This window comes from Enhydra lutris, unplaced genomic scaffold, assembly GCF_002288905.1.
Source record: "Enhydra lutris kenyoni isolate GAN:26980312 unplaced genomic scaffold, ASM228890v2 scaffoldscaffold6, whole genome shotgun sequence".
NCBI classification, from domain to species: Eukaryota; Metazoa; Chordata; class Mammalia; order Carnivora; family Mustelidae; genus Enhydra; species Enhydra lutris.
In genome coordinates, this window is record NW_019154090.1 from 146,466 (window position 1) to 165,385 (window position 18,920).

At 60.9% G+C, this 18,920-nt stretch overlaps 3 protein-coding genes across 7 annotated transcripts in view; 2 read left to right on the forward strand and 1 right to left on the reverse strand.

Annotated features, from left to right (window-relative positions):
* LOC111141565 (opioid related nociceptin receptor 1) overlaps positions 1–3,479 on the reverse strand; it is a 6,653-nt gene extending 3,174 nt beyond the window's left edge. The window contains exons 1-2 of one of the 4 annotated variants that reach the window (XM_022494203.1): positions 3,149–3,479; positions 2,364–2,628 (exon numbers count right to left, since the gene is read on the reverse strand). In XM_022494203.1, coding sequence (XP_022349911.1) covers positions 2,364–2,596 — 233 coding nt within the window. In that variant the 5' untranslated portion in view covers positions 2,597–2,628; positions 3,149–3,479. Of the gene's footprint in view, positions 1–2,363; positions 3,026–3,148 lie in introns of those variants that run through there. The other 3 variants (XM_022494202.1, XM_022494200.1, XM_022494199.1) reach the window with 3 other exon arrangements.
* On the forward strand, positions 2,799–11,530 carry LOC111141473 (LKAAEAR motif containing 1). Its single transcript, XM_022494050.1, has 6 exons — positions 2,799–2,874; positions 3,142–3,243; positions 4,191–4,316; positions 9,254–9,771; positions 9,995–10,117; positions 10,200–11,530. Exons 1-6 carry the CDS (start codon positions 2,799–2,801, stop codon positions 10,257–10,259), a joined length of 1,005 nt encoding a protein of 334 aa, XP_022349758.1. The 3' UTR covers positions 10,260–11,530.
* A 2,192-nt stretch (positions 11,531–13,722) lies between these two features.
* Positions 13,723–18,920, forward strand: part of LOC111141787 (regulator of G protein signaling 19) — a 6,592-nt gene continuing 1,394 nt past the window's right edge. The window contains exons 1-4 of one of the 2 annotated variants that reach the window (XM_022494600.1): positions 13,723–13,797; positions 14,253–14,382; positions 16,831–16,928; positions 17,094–17,215. In XM_022494600.1, coding sequence (XP_022350308.1) covers positions 16,899–16,928; positions 17,094–17,215 — 152 coding nt within the window. In that variant the 5' untranslated portion in view covers positions 13,723–13,797; positions 14,253–14,382; positions 16,831–16,898. Of the gene's footprint in view, positions 13,798–13,858; positions 14,383–16,830; positions 16,929–17,093; positions 17,216–18,920 lie in introns of those variants that run through there. The other variant, XM_022494601.1, reaches the window with a different exon arrangement.

The following is an 18,920-nucleotide window of genomic DNA, read 5'->3' on the forward strand; positions in this document are numbered from 1 at the left end:
GGGGGGGTGATAATTATTGGGAGGGTGGTAAGTGGAGGGTGGTAAGTGGGGGGTGGTAAGTGGGGGGTGGTAAGTGGGGGGGTCATAAGTGTGGGGGGGTGGAAAGGTTGGGGGGTGGTAAGTGGGGGGTGGTAAGTGGGGGGTGGTAACGATGTGGGTAGAGATGGAGACAGCAGTGATGTCGTGGTGATGGGGCCGTGGAGGTGGGAGGAGTGATGGTGGGGAAGACAGTGTTGGCAGCAGCAACACCAGAGGTGACAAGGCTCCATGTCACCGAACCTACCATAAGAGGATCTGGGTCAGTTCTGCGTCTTAGAAAAGGATTTGGAATCAGCACGAACAGGCCTTAATTATGACCAAATAACAGCACAAGGACCACAACAGCAGACACCTGAGCCAAGCTCGCCACATGGATTTCATTCTCATTTAAGATTTTAAAAGGCTATACTGGTCCACACTCTGTACAGGAGGACACTCAGGCTCAGAGGATCTAAGTGGTCTTAAAAAGAGCAGGTAGGGGGCGCCTGGGTGGCTCAGTTGGTTAAAGCCTCGCCTTCGGCTCGGGTCATGATTCCAGGGTCCTGGGATCGAGCCCCACATCGGGCTCTCTGCTCGGCAGGGAGCCTGCTTCCTCCTCTCTCTCTCTGCCTGCCTCTCTGCCTACTTGTGATCTCTGTCAAATTAATAAAATCTTTAAAAAAAAAAAAAAAGAGCAGGTAGGGGCACCTGGCGGCTCAGTGGGTTAAGCCTCTGCCTTTGGCTCAGGTCGTGGTCTCGGGGTCCTGGGATCGAGCCCAGCATCGGGCTCTCTGCTCAGCGGGGAGCCTGCTCCCCTCTGCCTCTCTGCCTACTTGTGATCTCTGTCTGTCAAATAAATAAATAAAATCTTTAAGAGATTTTTTTAAAGATTTTATTTATTTATTTGACAGACAGATCACAAGTAGGCAGAGAGGCAGGCAGAGAGAGGAGGGGGAAGCAGGCTCCCCACTGAGCAGAGAGCCTGACATGGGGCTCGATCCCAGGACCCTGGGATCAGGACCTGAGCTGAAGGCAGAGGCTTAACCCACTGAGCCACCCAGGCGCCCCATAAATAAAATCTTTTAAAAAAATAAAATAAAGTCTCTTAAGAAGAGCAGGGCTTGCAAGTGATGTCTCTGACCCTTGGGGCAGCCGATCCCAGTCCGCGGGGTCAGAATACACTGTTCTGACACGCAGGCTTGTCCCTGCCCATCAGTGTCTCTGGGGACCTTCCCTGTCTGCTCTGACGAGGACGAGGATGTGGCTCTGAGTGTGGATGCCCCACGGCGGAGGAGAGAGACAGAGAAGCAGTGATGACAGGAAGGGTGAAACAGACCACCACAGGCCGGGCCACTTGCCACCTGCAGCACACCCCCCAGCCACAGAGGCCATGTGAGTCCGGTCCCCTGGGGTTCAGCACCGCAGACAGACAGCTGCTCTTCCCTGACCCCTGCATAAGCAGGTGCACCTTATACACCAACACACACACCTTGCACGTGTCTGTGTGCACACTCACACACTGTTTTACACATGTGGGCACTCACATGTGTGTGCAGAGGCACACTTGCATGTGTGTGCTTGTACACGTGCGCCCAGCTGTAAGGTACACATGTGTGTGCACAGGCACACCGCACCGCACGATAACTCGTGTGTGGACACTCTCACCCATGCATGTGTGCACTGTTGTGTACCCACCTACATGTGTGCACTTCACAGATTTGTGTGCTCACCTGTGTGCATGCTTGTACCTACGTGTATACATGCACACCCATCCTCACAATGTCCCCATGCTGTTCCTATGATGTCCCCCTCTCCTGCAGCCTGGCCGGCCCTTCTGATCCCCCAGGCTATCCCAGTCTAAGCACCAGCACATGCTGGAGTCGACCCAGACCCAGGCAGTCGCCCAGAGCCAAAGGGGAGGGGCTTCGGGCACAGCCCCAGCACCGGCCGCGGCTGCCGGAGCTGCCTCTCAGAGTCACCGTGAGATCTATGCGATCTTCCCACAGTGGCTGGGCGAGGAGCTGGGCCCCCGCATCGGGGGGTGTGATCTGTCAGGAGTCAGGGGGACATTCCATCGGGGACACAGCTGCACCCCCCCTCCTCCCGCCTACCAGGACCAGGGTGAGCAAGGCTGATCCCTTCCTTTCCTTCTCCCCCTAGTCCTGTGCCCCATCCGTGAAGACATGAGTACCCAGGGCCTCAGAACCGACCCTGCCCCTGACGCTGCCTGACAGGATGACCAGAAATTGAACGGGAAAGGTGCAGAGTCTCTACCTGGCAGGCCCACCCGACACAGTCCCCTGCCTGCTTCCCCTCTGTAGCGGCATGGTGGGTCCCCAGCCTACCTGAGGATGACATACATGACGAGGCAGTTCCCCAGGAGTCCCCCAATGCAGACAGCCAGGTAAAGCCCCACAATGGTGACCTTGAGCCCAAGGGGCAGGAATGCTGCGTGGCTGGCGTTGAGCAGAAGGTGGGGGGGCAGCAGGCTGTGGTTGGGGCTCAGGAGGGACAGGTTGCCCTGCAGGTGGCCACTGTAGAGGACCTCCCAGAAGGGGGCAGGGAAGAGGGACTCCATTCTGCCTCCCTGTGTGCAAAGCCACCTGGTGCCTGGGAGAGAACAGGGACACATGACCACAGCACCTGACCCCCACCCAGCCTGGAGGCCTCCAAGCACAGGGTGTGCAGCCTCCGCCACCCCCCCCACAGCCATGGACGCAGAGGCACACACGCACACGCAGAAACCATGGAGACAAGCAGACCTGTGTGCACAGACAGGGATGTGCCTAGAGGCGCGTGTGCAGACGAGGACGCGGTCTCGCGTGGCCGACAGTCTCCTGCATGGGACTTGCGCGTGTAGTCACACAGTCACACACCGACACACGTGTCCACCCACAGTGGCTCAGGGGCACACAGCTATCCATGTGTGCACACCACCCACAGAAAAGTCCAGACCTGACCTCGGGCACACACAGACACAAAAGGGGCAGAGACACACCCAGAAACCCGTGGGACACAGGACACGACTCCCTCTTGCCCCTCCCCAGTCCTGCCCCGGGGCTGCAGTCTGTCCACACCCGACCCCAGTCTCCCGACCCCCCCCCCCCCCCCCCCCCCCCCTAGGCCTTACCTTAGCAACCTCCGTGGGAGCCGAGGCTGTGGCGGCTCTAACCCTCAGCCCCGCCGGGGTGCGGGGCTGGGATGCCACTGCCGGACCAGCCGCAGGTCCGCGCGGGGCTGCACGGGGCTGGGGCTGCGGCGGGAGCGCGCGACTCCTTCCCAGCAGATGCCAGACCGGACGCCGCAGCCTGGCGCGGAGCTGAGGGATGGGGCGGAGCCTGCCGCTCCTGAGGAGGAGGGGCCCTGAGGGCGGGTGAGGGGCCTCAGGGAAGGGGGGCTGGCCGGGCCCCCGCACTGGATGTCCTTTGAGCGCACACTGCGAGATGAACGACAGAGACCAGCTCCCACACACAGACACAGACAGGGACGCAGATCCACACGGGAACTGAGTCGAGGGATAGACATACACACAAGGACACAGACAGGGACAGGGGACAGAGACTCAGGGGGAGGCCCACAAGACGCACAGACTGGGACACGGAGGCGGGGCCTCATCTAACACACAGAGACACTGCCTCAGGTGGACCCAGACCAGCCCCGGTTGGCATTCTGGGCCCAGAAAGGGCCCCTCAGCGGGTGTCCCCGGCGGAGCAGGGGCAGGCCAAGAGGAGGGTATGTGCGCAGCAGGAAGCCTGCTTGGCCAGCACTAAGTGGGTCAGAGCCTTGTGGACCAGCAGGGTGCCTCGACTCCACGGTGCACCCTGTGTGCCCACCGCGCACTCCACAGGTCCACGGTGAAGGCTCATCAGTCCCCGCACACCAGGTCCCCGCCATCAGCATCAGCTTTCTGCAGATGGGAGCGTTAAGCCTCCGTGTTGTGAAACCCAGGTCCATCTGCCACTTTGAGACACACCAAGGGTGTCTCTGCCCCAGCTGGGGTCCCAAAGTGACACCTGAACTTCATTTCCTCACAGCCTGGGCCCCTAGCACCCGTGCAGCTGAAGAGCTCCCACGGGGCTGCCTCCTTCCTGGCACTTGGGTCACGTGCTGTGTGGGTGACCCCTTAGCTGAGTCACCAGCCTCCAAGTCATGGGGTCCTTCTTCCTGCACAGGCTCTACTCACATAGCCCAGACCCTGCTTGGAGCAGCCATCTCCAAGGATGGGGACCTGGTTGCTAGGCGACTGGCAGCAGCGTTGCTAGGATACCTGGCAAATCAGGAGACCATGGAGCAGGCAGGTGCCCTAGGACTCAGCATCCCAAGCTGTCCCCCAGGACTTTCCTCTGCATCTTCACTGCAGCAGATTCAGGGACAGTATGGAGACACGGGGCACAACCACGGAGACACTCCCTCAGGACATGCAGGGACACACAGGCTCACGTGCAAACACACATGAAGACACCGAAGCAGACACATGACTGAACACACAAACATGGGTTCGGAAATGCACACACTCACTCACAGGCACAAACACATGGGCCGCACACACGTGAACCCACACCAACAAGCACTCGAGGCACACGAGTGGCAGGGCAAGAGCAGGGAGACCCACAGATCAAGGCTTCCGGACCCCCAGGAGACACACACGTGCCCCCACACCCTCCAGACGAAGCCAGAAGCAGGATCCCGCTGACCTCAGGAGCCCAGCAGGGCCAGGAGCCCAAGGAGGCTTAGCCCCCGTAGCCTCCCCTCGCTGGCAGGAGCCCACGGAGCTGCGTCCCATGGTGGCCTTCAGTGGCTCCCCGCTCAGGCCCAGACTGGGACAAGAGGGGGCCGTGAGGCTGGTCTGGAAAGGCCCATGTGAGTGCACCCAGTGGGCCCGGCACAAAGGATAGCCAGAGGCAGATTCCTGGCCCCTCACAGGACAGTCTAAGCCAAAGGACAGGCTCGGTCACCCAGCTCATGAGTGGCCAGGCTCGGAGGCTGACTGTACTCCCTGAACACGAAAGGGACCCCACAGAGGGGACCGGCAGCACAGAGGACGCGGCCCAGGCTTCTCTGGACCCCCGAGCAGCCAGGCTAAGACACCGAACACAGGTGTCTCACAGGGGACAGCAGGGGACACATTCTGTGAGAGAGCATTTGTGTCCCATGCAGGCAAAACAAAACACACAGGTGATGTGGAAATGTTAGGGTTCGGAGCCGACGGCCAGGAAAGAATTCTTCAGTGGAAGAAAGTGTGTTTATTAGCGCACAGGGACAAGACCCATGGGCACAAAGAGCTGCACGGGGCTTGTGAGGACAGGCCGATCATACACTTGTAAGTTGGAGGGGTTAGGGACAGCACGAGCCTCTGAGGTGTTTCAGAAGCAAGATTTCCAGGACACTGAGGGGGTTAGCTACTGTCAGGAAAACAGTGTTATTACTGTCTAGTAAACCCCCAGTCGTGGGACCTTTCCAATGTATACTGGTGGGTCATACACTTGGCGGATGACTGCCAACATATCTTTTGGGGAGTAGAGATAAAGGAAGTTTCCAAAGGAGTTTTTATATGTTAAAGTAGACTCAGGGGCGCCTGGGGGGCTCGGTCGGTTAAGCATCCGACTCTTGATTTCCATTCAGGTCATGATCTCAGGATCATGAGATCGAGTCCCACGTAATGTTCTGTGCTGAGTATGCAGCCTGCTTGGGACCCTCCTCTCCCCCCCTCTCTCTCCCTCTGTCCCTCCCCGCCACCCCCACCCACCCTGCTTGCCTACCCCCTTTTTGTCTCTCTCTCTCAAGAAAAAAAAGTAGATTCACAGGACCCCGGGGGGGTGGTTAAGATCGCCTTTCGCCCTTAGCGAAGTGTCAACATTAGGGCCACTGAGCTCCCAGAGGAAGGTCAAGGATTTGTCCATGGGTTATAAGTAGTAAGGACATTTCATTTTTCTTTGGCCTTTGTCTCCCATATCACAGGGAAGGCAGGGACAGCCCAAAGCGGGCAGCTCACAGGAATGAGCACAGCATGCGCGTCCACAAACCCAGGGACAGCCCAAAGCGGGCAGCTCACACGAATGAGCACAGCATGCGTGTCCACAAACCCAGGGACAGCCCAAAGCGGGCAGCTCACACGAATGAGCACAGCATGCGCGTCCACAAACCCTGGCTTCGGCTGCCTGGGCTGCGCTCGGGAGTCAAGGCATTTGTGGCCAGACCTGGGTCCCAGAGAGATTTACACCCACAAAGTGGGGCGAGTGCACTTTACTCTTGCCTAGTGAGTCGGGGCCTGGGAATGCCACCACTCACGGCCACAGGCAGGCACGCTGTCCCCTCCCCTCTGCCTCAGCTTGCTTCCCCATCACTGGGTTGTGCTCAGGGGTCCCGGTACAGTCACCGGAAGACACAGAGCAGCCACTCCGTGGCAGGTTAGCCCCAGCCCATTTGTGCTGTTAAAAAGTAAAAGGGCTTTAACAATTCTGAGTTTCATCATAATAAATTTGTTTGTTTGATTTTAACTTTAGCATAGTTATATAATTAAGGCAAGAGGAGGATTGAGCTGTGTGTGGCTTTTCAATATAGTGTTAAGGTCTGTAGTCATTTAATAAAGCTTTGAATTTTATTGTGGCGTTTTATTTGCAGGCTCTGGAGCATTTCCATCAGCCCTTGAAAAACACGTGAGTCCTGGACACAAATAGATGAAAGACGGCTGCCTGCTCATCTCTCCCAGGTGCTGGGCTCCAGACACACGGGCGGCACCTCCGCCACCCGCAAGGTGTGGGAAGGAGCTGGAAGAGGCTACTTGCAGGAATGTGAGCCGTGTGGGCACCAAGCCAATGAGGGGTAGGGAGGAGGGGTACCAAAGATTTTCAACCCTGCAAAAACAGAGGGAAAGTTCCAAGTCCCTTCTTGTAGGAAAGCGTGCCTCCACTTGCTCTATACAACCCACCCTACTGCCAGGAGCCAGCAAGCAATTCCCCTTCTGTGAGGCCTCCTGGGCCAGACCTGGGAAGCTGAGAGGAGAGCCCGGACCTCTGTCTCCCAAAACTCACCAGCATGGGAGCACAGAGTTGAGCCAGAAGCAGCCCCTGCCTGGGCTATATGTCTCCAGGAGGCCTGCCTGGAGGAGGCTGCCAGCTAGGTGAGACTCCCTAAGCCCTCATTGCTTCTGGATCCCAGAGACCTTTGTCTTCAACAAGCCCCAGGGTTGGTGCTGAATCCCAAGGCCCAGGCCACACCTCAAAGGCACATGCTGGGCAGGAATGGGTAGCACCCAGCGAACAGCTTGTGCCAAGGTTTGGGGGCTGGAAGGGTGGACAGCCATTCATTCTGTGGAGCTCGGGACTGGTGCAGGCTCTGCGATATAGGAGCACAAAGGCCAGAAGCTCCGCTGAGACCCCACCCCCAAAGCCAGGACAGTTCCCCCCTCAGAGGTGGATGTCCTAAGCCCCCAAAGACACCATTGCCCTGACACACAGCCATGAACGAAGGAGACAGTTATGAGGGTGTCCTGGAGGGCCCCCGTGCACCAACAGATTATGGCGCAACCTGCAGCACAAGCATATGACTTCATGAATTCTAGAACAAACTGACAAGCGCATGAGTGAGGTACAGAATTAATACCCTGATAAGTGAATTGGTTATAAAACAGTACGGCCTTAACAAATACGCAAACAGACCACAGAAATCTAGGTCCCAGCACCCAGGACCCAGAAATTCTGGGTTCAGCAAAATCTGGCTCTGGGAACTTGCAGGACCCCGAGACCCCAAACTTGCCCTGGAAGAGTTGAGAGGTCCTGAGCTCTGCCCCAGTTTCCCTCTCCTGTGAACAATAGCGGCTGTGGGAACCCTTTTGGCTCATGCGTCAGGAAAAACCTATCAGACAGGAAGGTCTCATAAGCTAAGCCCTCTGCCCCCAAAACTAGCCCCCCAAGACCTCTCCAGCCAGGAAGCTGGCCCCACAGACCCCAGAAGAGTGCGTTTGGGGCTCCCCGGGGCGCCAAGAAAGGGCATGGGGCTGGAAAAGTTGACAGTCACTTCCTCCAGCTAGGCAGGGGCCCAGACAGCCGTAGACATTTCGCCCCTGGAAAGGTGGCACCCTCCGAGGACCTGGACCCCCGCTTGGCTCACGCCCTTCCCTCCCCAGGGACAGCCCTGCTTCCCCTCCCCCCCAGAGGGCGGAGGGGGTGGGATTCCTGGTTGCCAGGCAACTGTGTCAACAAGCCCCAGAGAGTCAGGGCTCAGTTGGAGGCTCAGACCCTAGAAAGTGGAAAGTATGGGGTATACAGAAGGGGATCGAGGGGTAGCTAAGAATGGGGTGGGGGAGGGAGCTGGCCACCCCCAGACGCCACGCTGTGGCTCTGCCTCCCGCGCACAATGGGCCAGGATGGGTCCAGGGACTGGGGCCAGAGGTGCTCTGGGCTGGGAAGGTGCCCTGCAGGGCTGAGCCAGGACCCCTGCAGGGCTGAGCCAGGACCCTAGGGGAATTTCCCTCTCCCCACTTGTGGGACCTGACTGGTCTATCACCACCCTGGGCTCTGCTCTCCCTTCCTGAATCCAGACCCAGCAGGGACAGGCTAGGAGGGCGGGGTCCCCCATTATCCCACCCCCACCCCACCCCACCTTGGGCAGCAAGCCAGCTGACCATTCTGCTTTCAGCGCCCCTAGAACACATGTAGGACCTTCCACAGACACACAGATGGACCCATACAAGAACATACAAAAACTCGCACACACGTCTCCTCTGCCCACTCCTTCCATCTCCAGCCCCTAGACTATAGCAGCCCCCGGGTTCCAGGGGTCTGGGGGTGCGCTGACAGACTGGCAACCACAGACATGGGGGCCTGGGGCACATCAAGGGTCCCAGAATTGTGGGGAAGGGTCCACCAAGCCTCACTCACACCAGTCTAACATTGGCCTCCACTCCTGTGTAGGGGTGGAGGTCAACTCAGGGGTCTCAGCATTTTCTCAGGGGACAGAGAAGCAGCCCATGGGCAGAAAGGGAATTTTCTGAAATTAAGTGAATCAGAAATTTCTGGCTGACTGCAAGGATAAATAGGACGTGTGCTAGGCTCGCCCAAAGGTGCAGAGTCTGGGGCACCTTGGGTCCAGCAACCGACTCTTGATTTCTGCTGAGGTCGTGAGTGGATGCACGTGGGGCTCCCGGCTCAGCGCGGGAATCTGCTTGAGAGTCTCTCTCCCTCTGCCTCTTGCTCCCCTTGCGCGCGCCCGCGCTCTCAAATAAATAATCTTAAAGAAGAAGAAAAAAAAAAGGGGCACAGAGGCTGGAGGTGTGGAACCTCAAGCCAGCTGCGGGGAATCGAGAGGGGCCAGGCCAGAGGGGCTGGCAGGTGGCCAGTGGGACTCACTCTCCCCTTGGCAGGGCCCAGGCTGGAGGCGCGGAAGGAGGCCGGGCGCAGGGGCCCGCGGGAGCGAGCGGGAAAGGGGTCCCGTGAGGAGCGAGCCACGGGGCCGCCCGCGGCGGAGCCCCCCAAGCCGGGTTGGGCCCTGTCGCTGGAAGGGCTGGCGGCCATGCGCCCCCCGCAGCGTCGTCGTCACATGCTCTTCGGGGACCTGCTGGAGGACGTGGGCGCGGCCGCCTCCATCTTCCCCCGCGAGTCAGTGGAGCTGGGGTACCGCATGCCCGACCTGCGCGCCTGGACGCAGTCCCTCGAGCTGCCCGCGGTGCGCCAGGACCTGCTCCTCGGCGTCCTCAAGGCAGCCGAGGCCCGAGGACGGATCCGGGCCCTGCGGCTGCGCTACATCCGCATGCGAGTGAGGCCCGGGGCCCGGAAGGAAGAGGCGCGCGGGCGGGAAGGTTGGGGTGCGGGCGGGGCGGGGAGACCGGGCCTCGTCAGCGGAGGAAAGTTGTTGGGGGGTGGGGTGGGGATCAAACGGCGGGAGGGGCCGGCCCGGGCGCCCCGCAGGAGGGGCGGGCGGAGCAAAGCAAAGCGAGGCGTAGACTCAGAAACACCCCTGACCCCCGCCCCGACCCCAGGCGGAGGAGATCGCGCTCCTCGTCCTGCAGCAGAAGTCCGCGCGCGCCGCCATCCGGCTGGAGCTGTTCCTGCCGCCGCGGCTGAAGCCGACGCGGATCCCCGACCCCCTGGACCGTCAAGAGGTACGCAGAGGCCCGGGAAGGGGAAGGGGGAGTTCCCCGCCCTCCTCTCCGCACACCTGGCGCCAGCCCCTTTCACCCGCAGAGGAGGCGCGTGGAGACCATCCTGGAGGAGAAAGTTGATGGCAGCATCTTCCCACGTTGACTGGGACCTCACAGTGTGCCAACGCGCCCCACCTTCCCACATAAAGTTCTCATTGTCCAAGCGTCCCCTGGTCGTTACGCTGCCTCTCTCCAGGTTCCCCGAGAAGGAAGGGGACAGTGTGGATGCAGCCTCCCTGGCATCCGATGTCACAGACATCTAGATACATGGCGCGGACGGGGGAGGAGGGGAGGGGCGGGTCCAACAAAGTAGAAGGAGGGGCAGGTTCAGATCAACGTGGGACGCTGGTAATCTCTCAAATCCCGCGCTGCCCCAATCAGGCACCCTGGTACCCTGCGGGTCTCTGACAGCCCCCTGTCTGAGGGAACAGGAGTAAGAATTGGGCCAACCACTGTCCCAACCCCAGCAGTGAAGGGCGAGCTCAGGGAGAAAGTGGAGCCCAAGTGGGACCCCACATTGTAGGTTATTCCTTCAGGGGTCAGAGAGGAGGGTGACATTCTGGGCAGGACGAGGGACTGCACAAGCCTAAGGTGGCATTTGGAGCCAGCTGTGCCCCAGGGGTCCTCCAGGGGGACCATGGTGGGGGAGACTAGGGAAAGGGAGATCAACTCAGGAAGGCCCCTACTTCTCCAGACAGAAAATCACCTTTTCATCCTGAACAACCTCCTCAGCTCTGCCCTGTGCCCCTTACGCACAGACGCACATACACGGGAAGGAAACCACCCATGTCCTGTTCTGACAGACCCTCCTCCTGCGGAGGCTCCAAACACTGAACTTGGTAGACAGATTTTCCTGTAGAGAACTTACTCTTCTCGCTGACACACAATTTTTGAGCCTAGAACTTGGCCATGTCTCCCCTTCCTTCCCTCCTAGTCCTTAGATGGCCGCAGCAGTGGGGGCTGAAAGGATTGAGACAACCCCCCGGGGGGGGGCAGGAAGGCCTGCTGAGTGGCCCTCAGGAAGCCCTTCTCCCCCTGTACCTGACCCTTCACCCTTTCTGTGCTGTCGCTGTCCTTGGCCTCGGTCCACACCCAGAACCGTGTGTGGAGTCTGCGGCAGGTCTAGGACGAAGGGGAAAGCTGTGCGGGGCAGTCGTGAGGGGAGGGGCGTGGTTGAGCAGAGCTGGGGAAGGAGGAACAAGGGCAGAGGAGGGGTCCTGCACTGAAAACAAGTCACCAGGGAGAGGGAGGCATTCTCTCTGTCATGAATAGGATAACGTCCAGCGCTGACTCTCCAGGACCCCAGCACTCTGTCTCTTGGGCATGTACTGACCACCTAGGACCGTTTTATCTGTTTGGTAAATGCAGATCTCATTCCATCACTTCTCTGAGTCTCCATTTCTTTATCTTTAAAATCGAGATCTTGAGGGTCTTACCTGGGCCATGAGTGAGCACAGTGAGGGCTCCACAAGGGTGTGGTCCCTCTGCGTCGGGCGACCACACAGAGCCCTGCGGAGAAGACCACCCAGAGGGTGGCCGAGGGCAGCTCTGTACCAGGCACTGAGCTGACACATGGCAGGCAGGCCCTTTGAGCCCCACACCAGGGAGGGGGGCCCTAGGTCTACAGAGGAGGCCAGGGCAGGTGGCTGAGGGCATTTCTGTGGGGCCCAGAAGAGGCTTCTGCTATGGGAGAGCGAAGCCTGCAGGCCAGAGCCCAGCATCCTGGGGACTGTGCCAGGTTGGCTGGATTCCTGGGGCTGTGATCCCACTCATGCTCTGGACAGAGGGTCCTGGTGTTGAATGCCACGGCCGCCGCACCTGCTGCACAACCTGCAGCAACTCCCAGCCCAGCCCGTCTGGGCTCCCCGCCATGGAACATGGGTATGCTCTGGGCAGAGACAGACTCACCAGAGAAGACGCAGGACCACCAGGATAGCTGGGGTGAGGGGAATGGAGTGCAGGCCCGAGTGGCCAGAGGACAGGGGTGAGTGGCCACAGAAGGTGCGGCGTATGGAGGGCTGAGAGGACAGGGGAGTAGGGAACAGCATGAGTGGGCCTCGGAGTGTGCTGAGCTGGCCCCCTGGTCAGCTGGCCTCACATTTCTCGGGAGGTGGTGGAGACCACAGCAGGCTCTGGGAGCAGGCTGGCTGTTCGTCAGGGCACAGCTGTGGCCTGGCTCTGTAGGACCCGTCTCTCAGGATGGTGGCCTAGGCTAAACGAGAAGCAGCCGCCCACCGGCTGGACAGACTTCCAGTCTCTGCTCTGGCCTTGCTGTTGGCCTGGCAGCCAGAGAGTCTTGTGGTCGTGCCGGCCAAGGCCCCCAGGGCTCACAACACCAGGAGGCACGTCAGCCTGCAGGCCCCCCTCACCTCTCTGACCTTGTCCCACACTCTCCTCCAGCTTGGCCTCCCCTCTCCCAAGGCCTCTGCCTGGCCGTTCTCCAACGCTCTCCTTTGCTGAGTGATGCCTCCCTCCTCGGCTCCGAGGTCCTCCTTAGCCCTCCTGACCCCTAACCCAGTCTGCCAGTCTGTTTCTTGTCTGCCCCAGGGCGGGTTAGTCTCGCTCGCTGCTGGGGCCCTCAGTCGGCCGGACGGGGAGCACCCAGATAATTGCTGAATGAATGAGCACATATAAAATCACTTCCCTGGTCACCTTGAAGAGTTCTGAGAAACGCGTGCATATCGACTTGTGCAACTGGAAGGCATTTTGTGAGCCGGCCTCAGGCATCAGGAGCCCATCGGGCAGAGGGCCTGCTAAGGGCCAGGAGATGCTCATGGTGCAAGGCCGGGGACACAGACCCTCTGCAGATGTTTCCAGGGCAGGGTCGCCGCCACACTGACACTGGCCCAAAGCATGCTGGGATAAGAAAGCTAACTGACAGCTGTAATGGGTCATAAAGTATCAGGAGGGTCAGCCAAAGAGAAGGGACAGGGCATTGTGGCAAAAAAGGGAGGGTGTGGCTTTAAACTTTAAGACATAGTGGGACAACTGGAGGCTTCGGAAGAGACTCAGCCTGCCCCACAGACAGGAACATTCGGTGACTCCAGACGTAAGAACCCATACCCTCGGCATCAGACCCCCTTTCCTGGGGAAGCCCCCTCGAGCACGGAGCCAGCCGGCATAGGCTTAACCCCACTTTACAGGCGCGAGTCCACACTCGCAGAGACACTTAGGGCTGGGCCTGGAGGGACCCCCGAGGCTTGAGGGCTCTTGGGGTCAGGCACTGGACCAGAGTCTCATGAACACCCACAAGAATGGCAAAGCTGGACTGGCCCCCCTGAACAGAGTGGGGGACACGGCCACACCCCCCGTCTATTCCAGTGCCAGCTCAGGCCGTCCTGGGTCCAGAGGCCCCGTTATTAGCCCCTCATCTCCACGGGCTACCCTAGACGATGGTGGGGATCTGCCGGGTGCTGGGGAGGGGGCGGATGGGGCATGAGGCCAGCCGAGCGCGGGGCGGGGCGCGCCTGGCAGGGCGGGCCGGGCGCCTCCCCGCGCGAGGAAGTCCCGGCCCCGCGCTTTGGGGAAGTGCAGCCGAGGCGCCTGCGCACTGCACCCTGCGCCCCCTCCCCGACGATCCAGCCGGACCTCGGGGCGCGCGGGCCAGCGGCGGCGGCGCGAGCGGCTCGGGAGCGCGGCCGGTGAGTGCGCGCGCGCGCGCGCGTGGCGCCGAGGACTGCGGCCCTGCCCCTCCCGGCCCCGGGCTCGGGGGCCGTACGGGGCGGGAGCCGCGGGAGCTGGCGCCGGGATCCGCACCCTAAGGACTCCAGCCGCGGGGTCCACGTGGACCCTGGGCCGCGGCGGGACTGGAGCCAGTCCCCCGCGCGTGGGGGAGGGGGTGCTGCAACCCGGTTCCCCTTTTTCTGCAGCTCAGAGCCTGGGGAAGTGATTGCTCAAAGGGGGGGGCCGGAAGAACCCCCGTTTCCGCGTCTCCCGCTCCCCCCAGCCTGGTGGGGAGGGGCCGAGGCGGGACACCCTGTCCGCCCCCACCCCCATCCCCTTGGATCTGGCAGCCACTCACCCTGCAAGGCGCAGGGGAGGCGCTGCGCCCCCGACCCCAGCTGATCGGGGGCTCCCGGCGCCGGCCTCCCTCCAGAACGCCGCAGGAGTACCTCCTGCCGTCTGAGTCGAGTCCCTGCTGCTGCAGTGCACGCCCCTTCGGCAGCCAGGGTGGGGCCCAGAGGGAACCTGGCACATCCCGCCCCCACCTCGCCTTTGGGTCGATGGTGAGTGGGGCGCCATGGCGAGTTCCTTGAGACAGGGGTGGGGGCGTCAGAGGCTAGAGGAAGGGGCCCCTGAAGAAGGAGACAAGCTCTACCAGGCCAGACCTTGCCAGCAGCAGGAGGAAGAGAGAAATAGGTTGCCCCCACCACTGCAGAAGGGTGGGGGGCAAGGGTCACCAGGGTTAGAAAGACCTGGCCTGCCTTGGAGGAGTCAGGCTGGGGCTCCCCGCACCAATCAAATGGGGGGGCAGCAGACCTCAAGGGTACTGAGTACCATCAGAATCAAAGAAAGGAGCCCCTCTGTCAGCCCTCCACCCAAAGGTTATGGCATTTTTTTCTGGGATTGTCACATTTTCTTCTTTTTTTGGACTGGGCGGGCTCAGGGACGTTCTTTTTCCTTCTGCGGAGCAGAGTAGCAGCTGCTCCCAAGGGAACCTCTGTCCCCAGAGGCCAGGCTTGCTGCCTGTCCAGCCTCTCCCATCCCAGACTTGGGGGCCAAAGCCCCCAAGGGGCTGGGAAAGGGGAATGCGTCACCTCCCAAATGCCAGGATGGGGGGCAGAAACCCCAGTTCAGACCCTGTAGCCCCTCAAGAGAGAGTGAGCGGCCAGAGAACCCCAGCCAGCCTGAGGAGGGCGCAGGGAGCCAGTCCAGGCCTGCAAGAGGCACAGAAGACGCGGACCCCAAATGCAGCCTCCAGCCCCGGGGCCCCCCTGGATCTGCACTCCCAGACAGGGCCCCTCCTCTAATTCAGAGCTGAGTCTTGGGGTGCTTGGGGGAGAGGGGACAGGCCCTGCCCCCACTCACGGTGGGTGGGGGGTGCAGAGGAGGAAGAGCAGTTTTCTGCCCAGCTGCCAGACCAGAGGTTGCCACACCCCTTCCTTTCCCTAGAAGCTTGACCCCTGAGGGAAAGGCAAGCTGTCAGCTGCTCCTTCCCCATCTGCTTGCCCAGTGTCTCTGGGACCCAGTTTGAGGGTCCCCTCCCCCAGGACCTCAGGGGAAGTCAGGTAGCTAGCTGGTCAGGGGCCTCAGCCCCAGGGGACCCTACACTTTACCCCTAGCTTTGGGTCAGGGCAGGGCCTCTGCGTGCCCAGGCCCTGGAGGCAGGGGCGCTCCGGTGTACACGCTGTCCCGGCGTCTGCTCCAAGACCTGCCCAGCCGTGGTGCCTGTCCTAGAGCTCCTCCTCCCTTCCCTTCTACCCTGGGAGACCCCAAGAAGCCAACATGGCCCAAATGGGGATTGAAAGTCCACAAGCTGAGGGGTGGGGACAGCAGGGAGGATGGTAATAACATGAGAAAATAAAGTGAGAGCAAGTCATGAGCCTCCAGGCACCAAGATGGGGGTGAGGGCAGGACCAGGTGGCTCAGGAAGGTCCTTGTCAGCTGTGCAGGGAAGCCCCTGGGCCCTGTGTGTCCTCACTTAGGCCAAGGTGGGCGCAGGCAGGGGTCGTGGTGGGAAAGCATTCAAAACTGCCCCCAGGGCACTGACTGACTCCCTCCCCGTGGTGGAGACTTTGGGATCTGTGGTTGGCCTCATGGGGGGATGGAGGTGGGAGGGTCAAGCTCCTCACCCTGTCTTGGGACTCGAGGGCCCAGGGCCCCCTGCATGCCTCCACCCTGAAACATGGGTACAGATACTGAAAAGAATGCTGACCCTCACCTCCTCCAGCAATCCCACATCTCTGACTCAGGGAGCAGGACACCCCAGCCCCTTGCTACCCCCCACGCCCCTCCACCACTGGCACCCCAGGTCGCATTGGTTTCCACAGCCTGGTGGGGGTGGGGGGAAAGGCTGGGAGCCCCTGGGTGTGGTAAGGTACCAGCTGGGGGTTGAGTCCTGGAGGCAGGGCCCAGGACCTAGAAGACAGAAGCCATGGGCTCGTGGCTAGGGGGTTCATGGCCCTCCTCCCCCATGACCTGCTGCATTTCCCACACCCTGGGAAAGTCCTGGCCCACTCCTCTCCATGCTGCAAGCCTAGTGACCTGCAGACAGGCACTCCCCGTGGGGAGCAACCCTCCCCCTGCCCCCACCCACTGCAGAAAACCCAAAATGGAGGGAGCTGGGGAGGGGGTCCAAATGTCTGGCCACTACCCTCATGCATTAACCTGATAGCCCCAGACCCGTGGGGCCCCCAGTCCCCTTGGGAGGGGCCAGGAGCCGGAAACCAAGAAAGAGGAACCCAGACTTCCGGCTTCCCAGGGACGGAGCAAATGGGGGTGTCCCAGAACCTCCTGTGGAGATCTTGTCTGGGGCCCCCTCCTCACCAACCCTGTCCCGGCTCACGGCGCTGGTGTAGGCTGGGGCGGAGGTAGGAGCCTGAACAGAGTGGGGGGTAGGGGAGCAGGCCCCCAGGGGTCTGGGAAGGAAGGAGAGACTCTCAGGACCCCTTCCAGGGAACAAGTAGAGGCTACAGTCCCAGGTTCTCAGTGAGAACCTCCACCTCTCTTCTCAGACTCCCAGGCTGTGGTGAGGGTCCTGGAGCCAGCACCACGGAGCCCGGGCGACCTCCTCCTCCCACCCATGCCCACCCCACATGAGACTGAGAAGCAGGTGCACCACCTCCACCCCTGCCTCTGCCCCCCTTGTGGGAACGGGGGTGGGGGGAGCAAAGAGTTGGGAGGCTGGGAGGCGGGGATTGCCCACCCAGGGGAGTCGGGGAAAAGGTATGTGGGCCGAGGCTCTGGCCTGGAGCTGAGGAAGCCTCCATGTCACCAGCACGTAGGGCCGCAGGAGGCAGACCAGCCCCCCTCGATGTCCAGTCATGACGCAGCCCCCCCGGCTGCCCCCAGCCGCAACCCCTGCTGCTTGTGCTGGTGCTGCTGTTGTGGCTGTTCCTGGTACGTGGAGTCTGGGGAGGGGGGCGATCCTGGAACGTGGGGACTTGGGGGGGCAGGGCCGGGGGGGCGAGCTGTGCAGATGTGGGGCTGTAGGGCCCGCCCCCCAAACCCTCAGATGGCCTCTGAGGCATCACCAGAAGGCAGGAGGCCTGTGCCCCCCACAGCTCTTATCCAAGGGCCCCTGGGCCCTGCTGACCAGTGGCCAGTGCCTAGACCCCTCTGCATGTGTGGTTTTCAGGCGTAGAGCGCCCGAGGGTGTGTCCGTGTGCAGGCACCTGGCCAGCCCACCAGGTGTGCCACATCTGTCCATTTACTCAGCACATGCAGACGCCGCTGTGACACAGCCTCAGCTGGCCCTGGGGTCCCACAGAGGGACGAGACAGAAGCCTGTCCTACACAATGTTACGTGGAGGGACAGTGAGCAGGGACCTGGCCTGGGGACGATGGGGACGAGCTTCCAGAGCAGCCTGCCAGAGGGCGGGAGTGGGGCCCCCAGGTGGTAAGGGGGTTCTGTAGGCCTGCAGAGAAGCTGTTGGGAGTGTTCAGTTGACAGAGGCCTAGCCCTACTCAGGCTTCCAGCCCATAGGGATTGAGTGGACAGCGCTGTGGGGACTGAAAGGGGGATATTTTTTTAAGATTTTATTTATTTAATCGAGACAGAGAGAGCATGGGCACAAGTGGGGGGAGGCAGAGGGAGAAGCAGACCCCCCACTGAACCGGGAGCCTGCTGTGGGGCTTGGGCCCAGGACCCCGGGATCACGACCTGAGCCGAAGGCAGACACTTCACCGACGGAGCCCCCCAGGTGCCCCTCAAAGGGGTATCGGCTGACCAGTGAGCAATTCACGCGCGAGATGGGAGAGGGGTGGCCATGAAAAATCAGGACACACTAAGACTTTGCCTGTGGGACCGAGGGAGAGTTTGGGGTCTAGCAGGCAGGGTAAGAGAGGAACGGAGTCTGTCTGGCTCTTTGGATTTGAGATGTCTGTTAGACATGCAGGGGCCGTGGAGGGAGGTCTGGCTGGAGGCGCGGCTGTGGCAGCCAGCCCTGATGCCATGTCTTGAAAACATACCGAAAACTTGTATCTTAATGAAAGAAAGACGCTGTTACTTTAGGGACCCTTTAAACACGATGTAGTTTTGGGGCGTCTGGGGGCTCAGTTGGAGAAGCATCTGCCTCAGGCTCAGGGCACTATCCCGGGGGTCCTGGGTTTGAGCCCCACGTTGGTCTTCCTGCTCAGCGGGGAGTCTGCTTCTCCCTCTCCTTGGGCTCCTCCCCCCTGCTTGTGCTCTATCTCAAATAAATTAATAAAATTTTTTTAACTAAGTAAATAAACACAATGTAGTTTCAGGGAGTCTCCCCGCTATGTAAATACATAGGTACTATGTACACACACACACAACCCCGAGTGAAGACGCGGGTGCTTGAAGGCTCAACCCTTCCCCGGCGGGTGGGACAGGAGCCGACTGCGGAGCGGCCCTCCTGCAGGGGCTTCACGCAGAAGCTGGGCGCTCCTGTGTCGTGTGGGTGCGTGCGCATGTGTGGGTGTGGGTGCGCGCGCGTGTCTGTGCCGTGGGTGGGTGGGTGCGTGTGCGTGGGGTGGGTGCGCGCGCGTGTCTGTGCCGTGGGTGGCTGGGTGAGTGTGCGTGTCTGTGCCGTGCGTGGGGTGGGTGCGCGCGCGTGTCTGTGCCGTGGGTGGCTGGGTG

Bases quoted from the DNA above. Each gene is read 5' to 3' on its own strand.
- LOC111141473 (XM_022494050.1), top strand. From the start codon at position 2,799: ATGTGCCTAGAGGCGCGTGTGCAGACGAGGACGCGGTCTCGCGTGGCC. The intron at 3,244-4,190 runs GTCCGCGCGGGG...CTTCCTGCACAG, and splicing joins CACTGCCGGACCAGCCGCAG to GCTCTACTCACATAGCCCAG. The intron at 4,317-9,253 runs GTGCCCTAGGAC...ATAATCTTAAAG, and splicing joins GGAGACCATGGAGCAGGCAG to AAGAAGAAAAAAAAAAGGGG.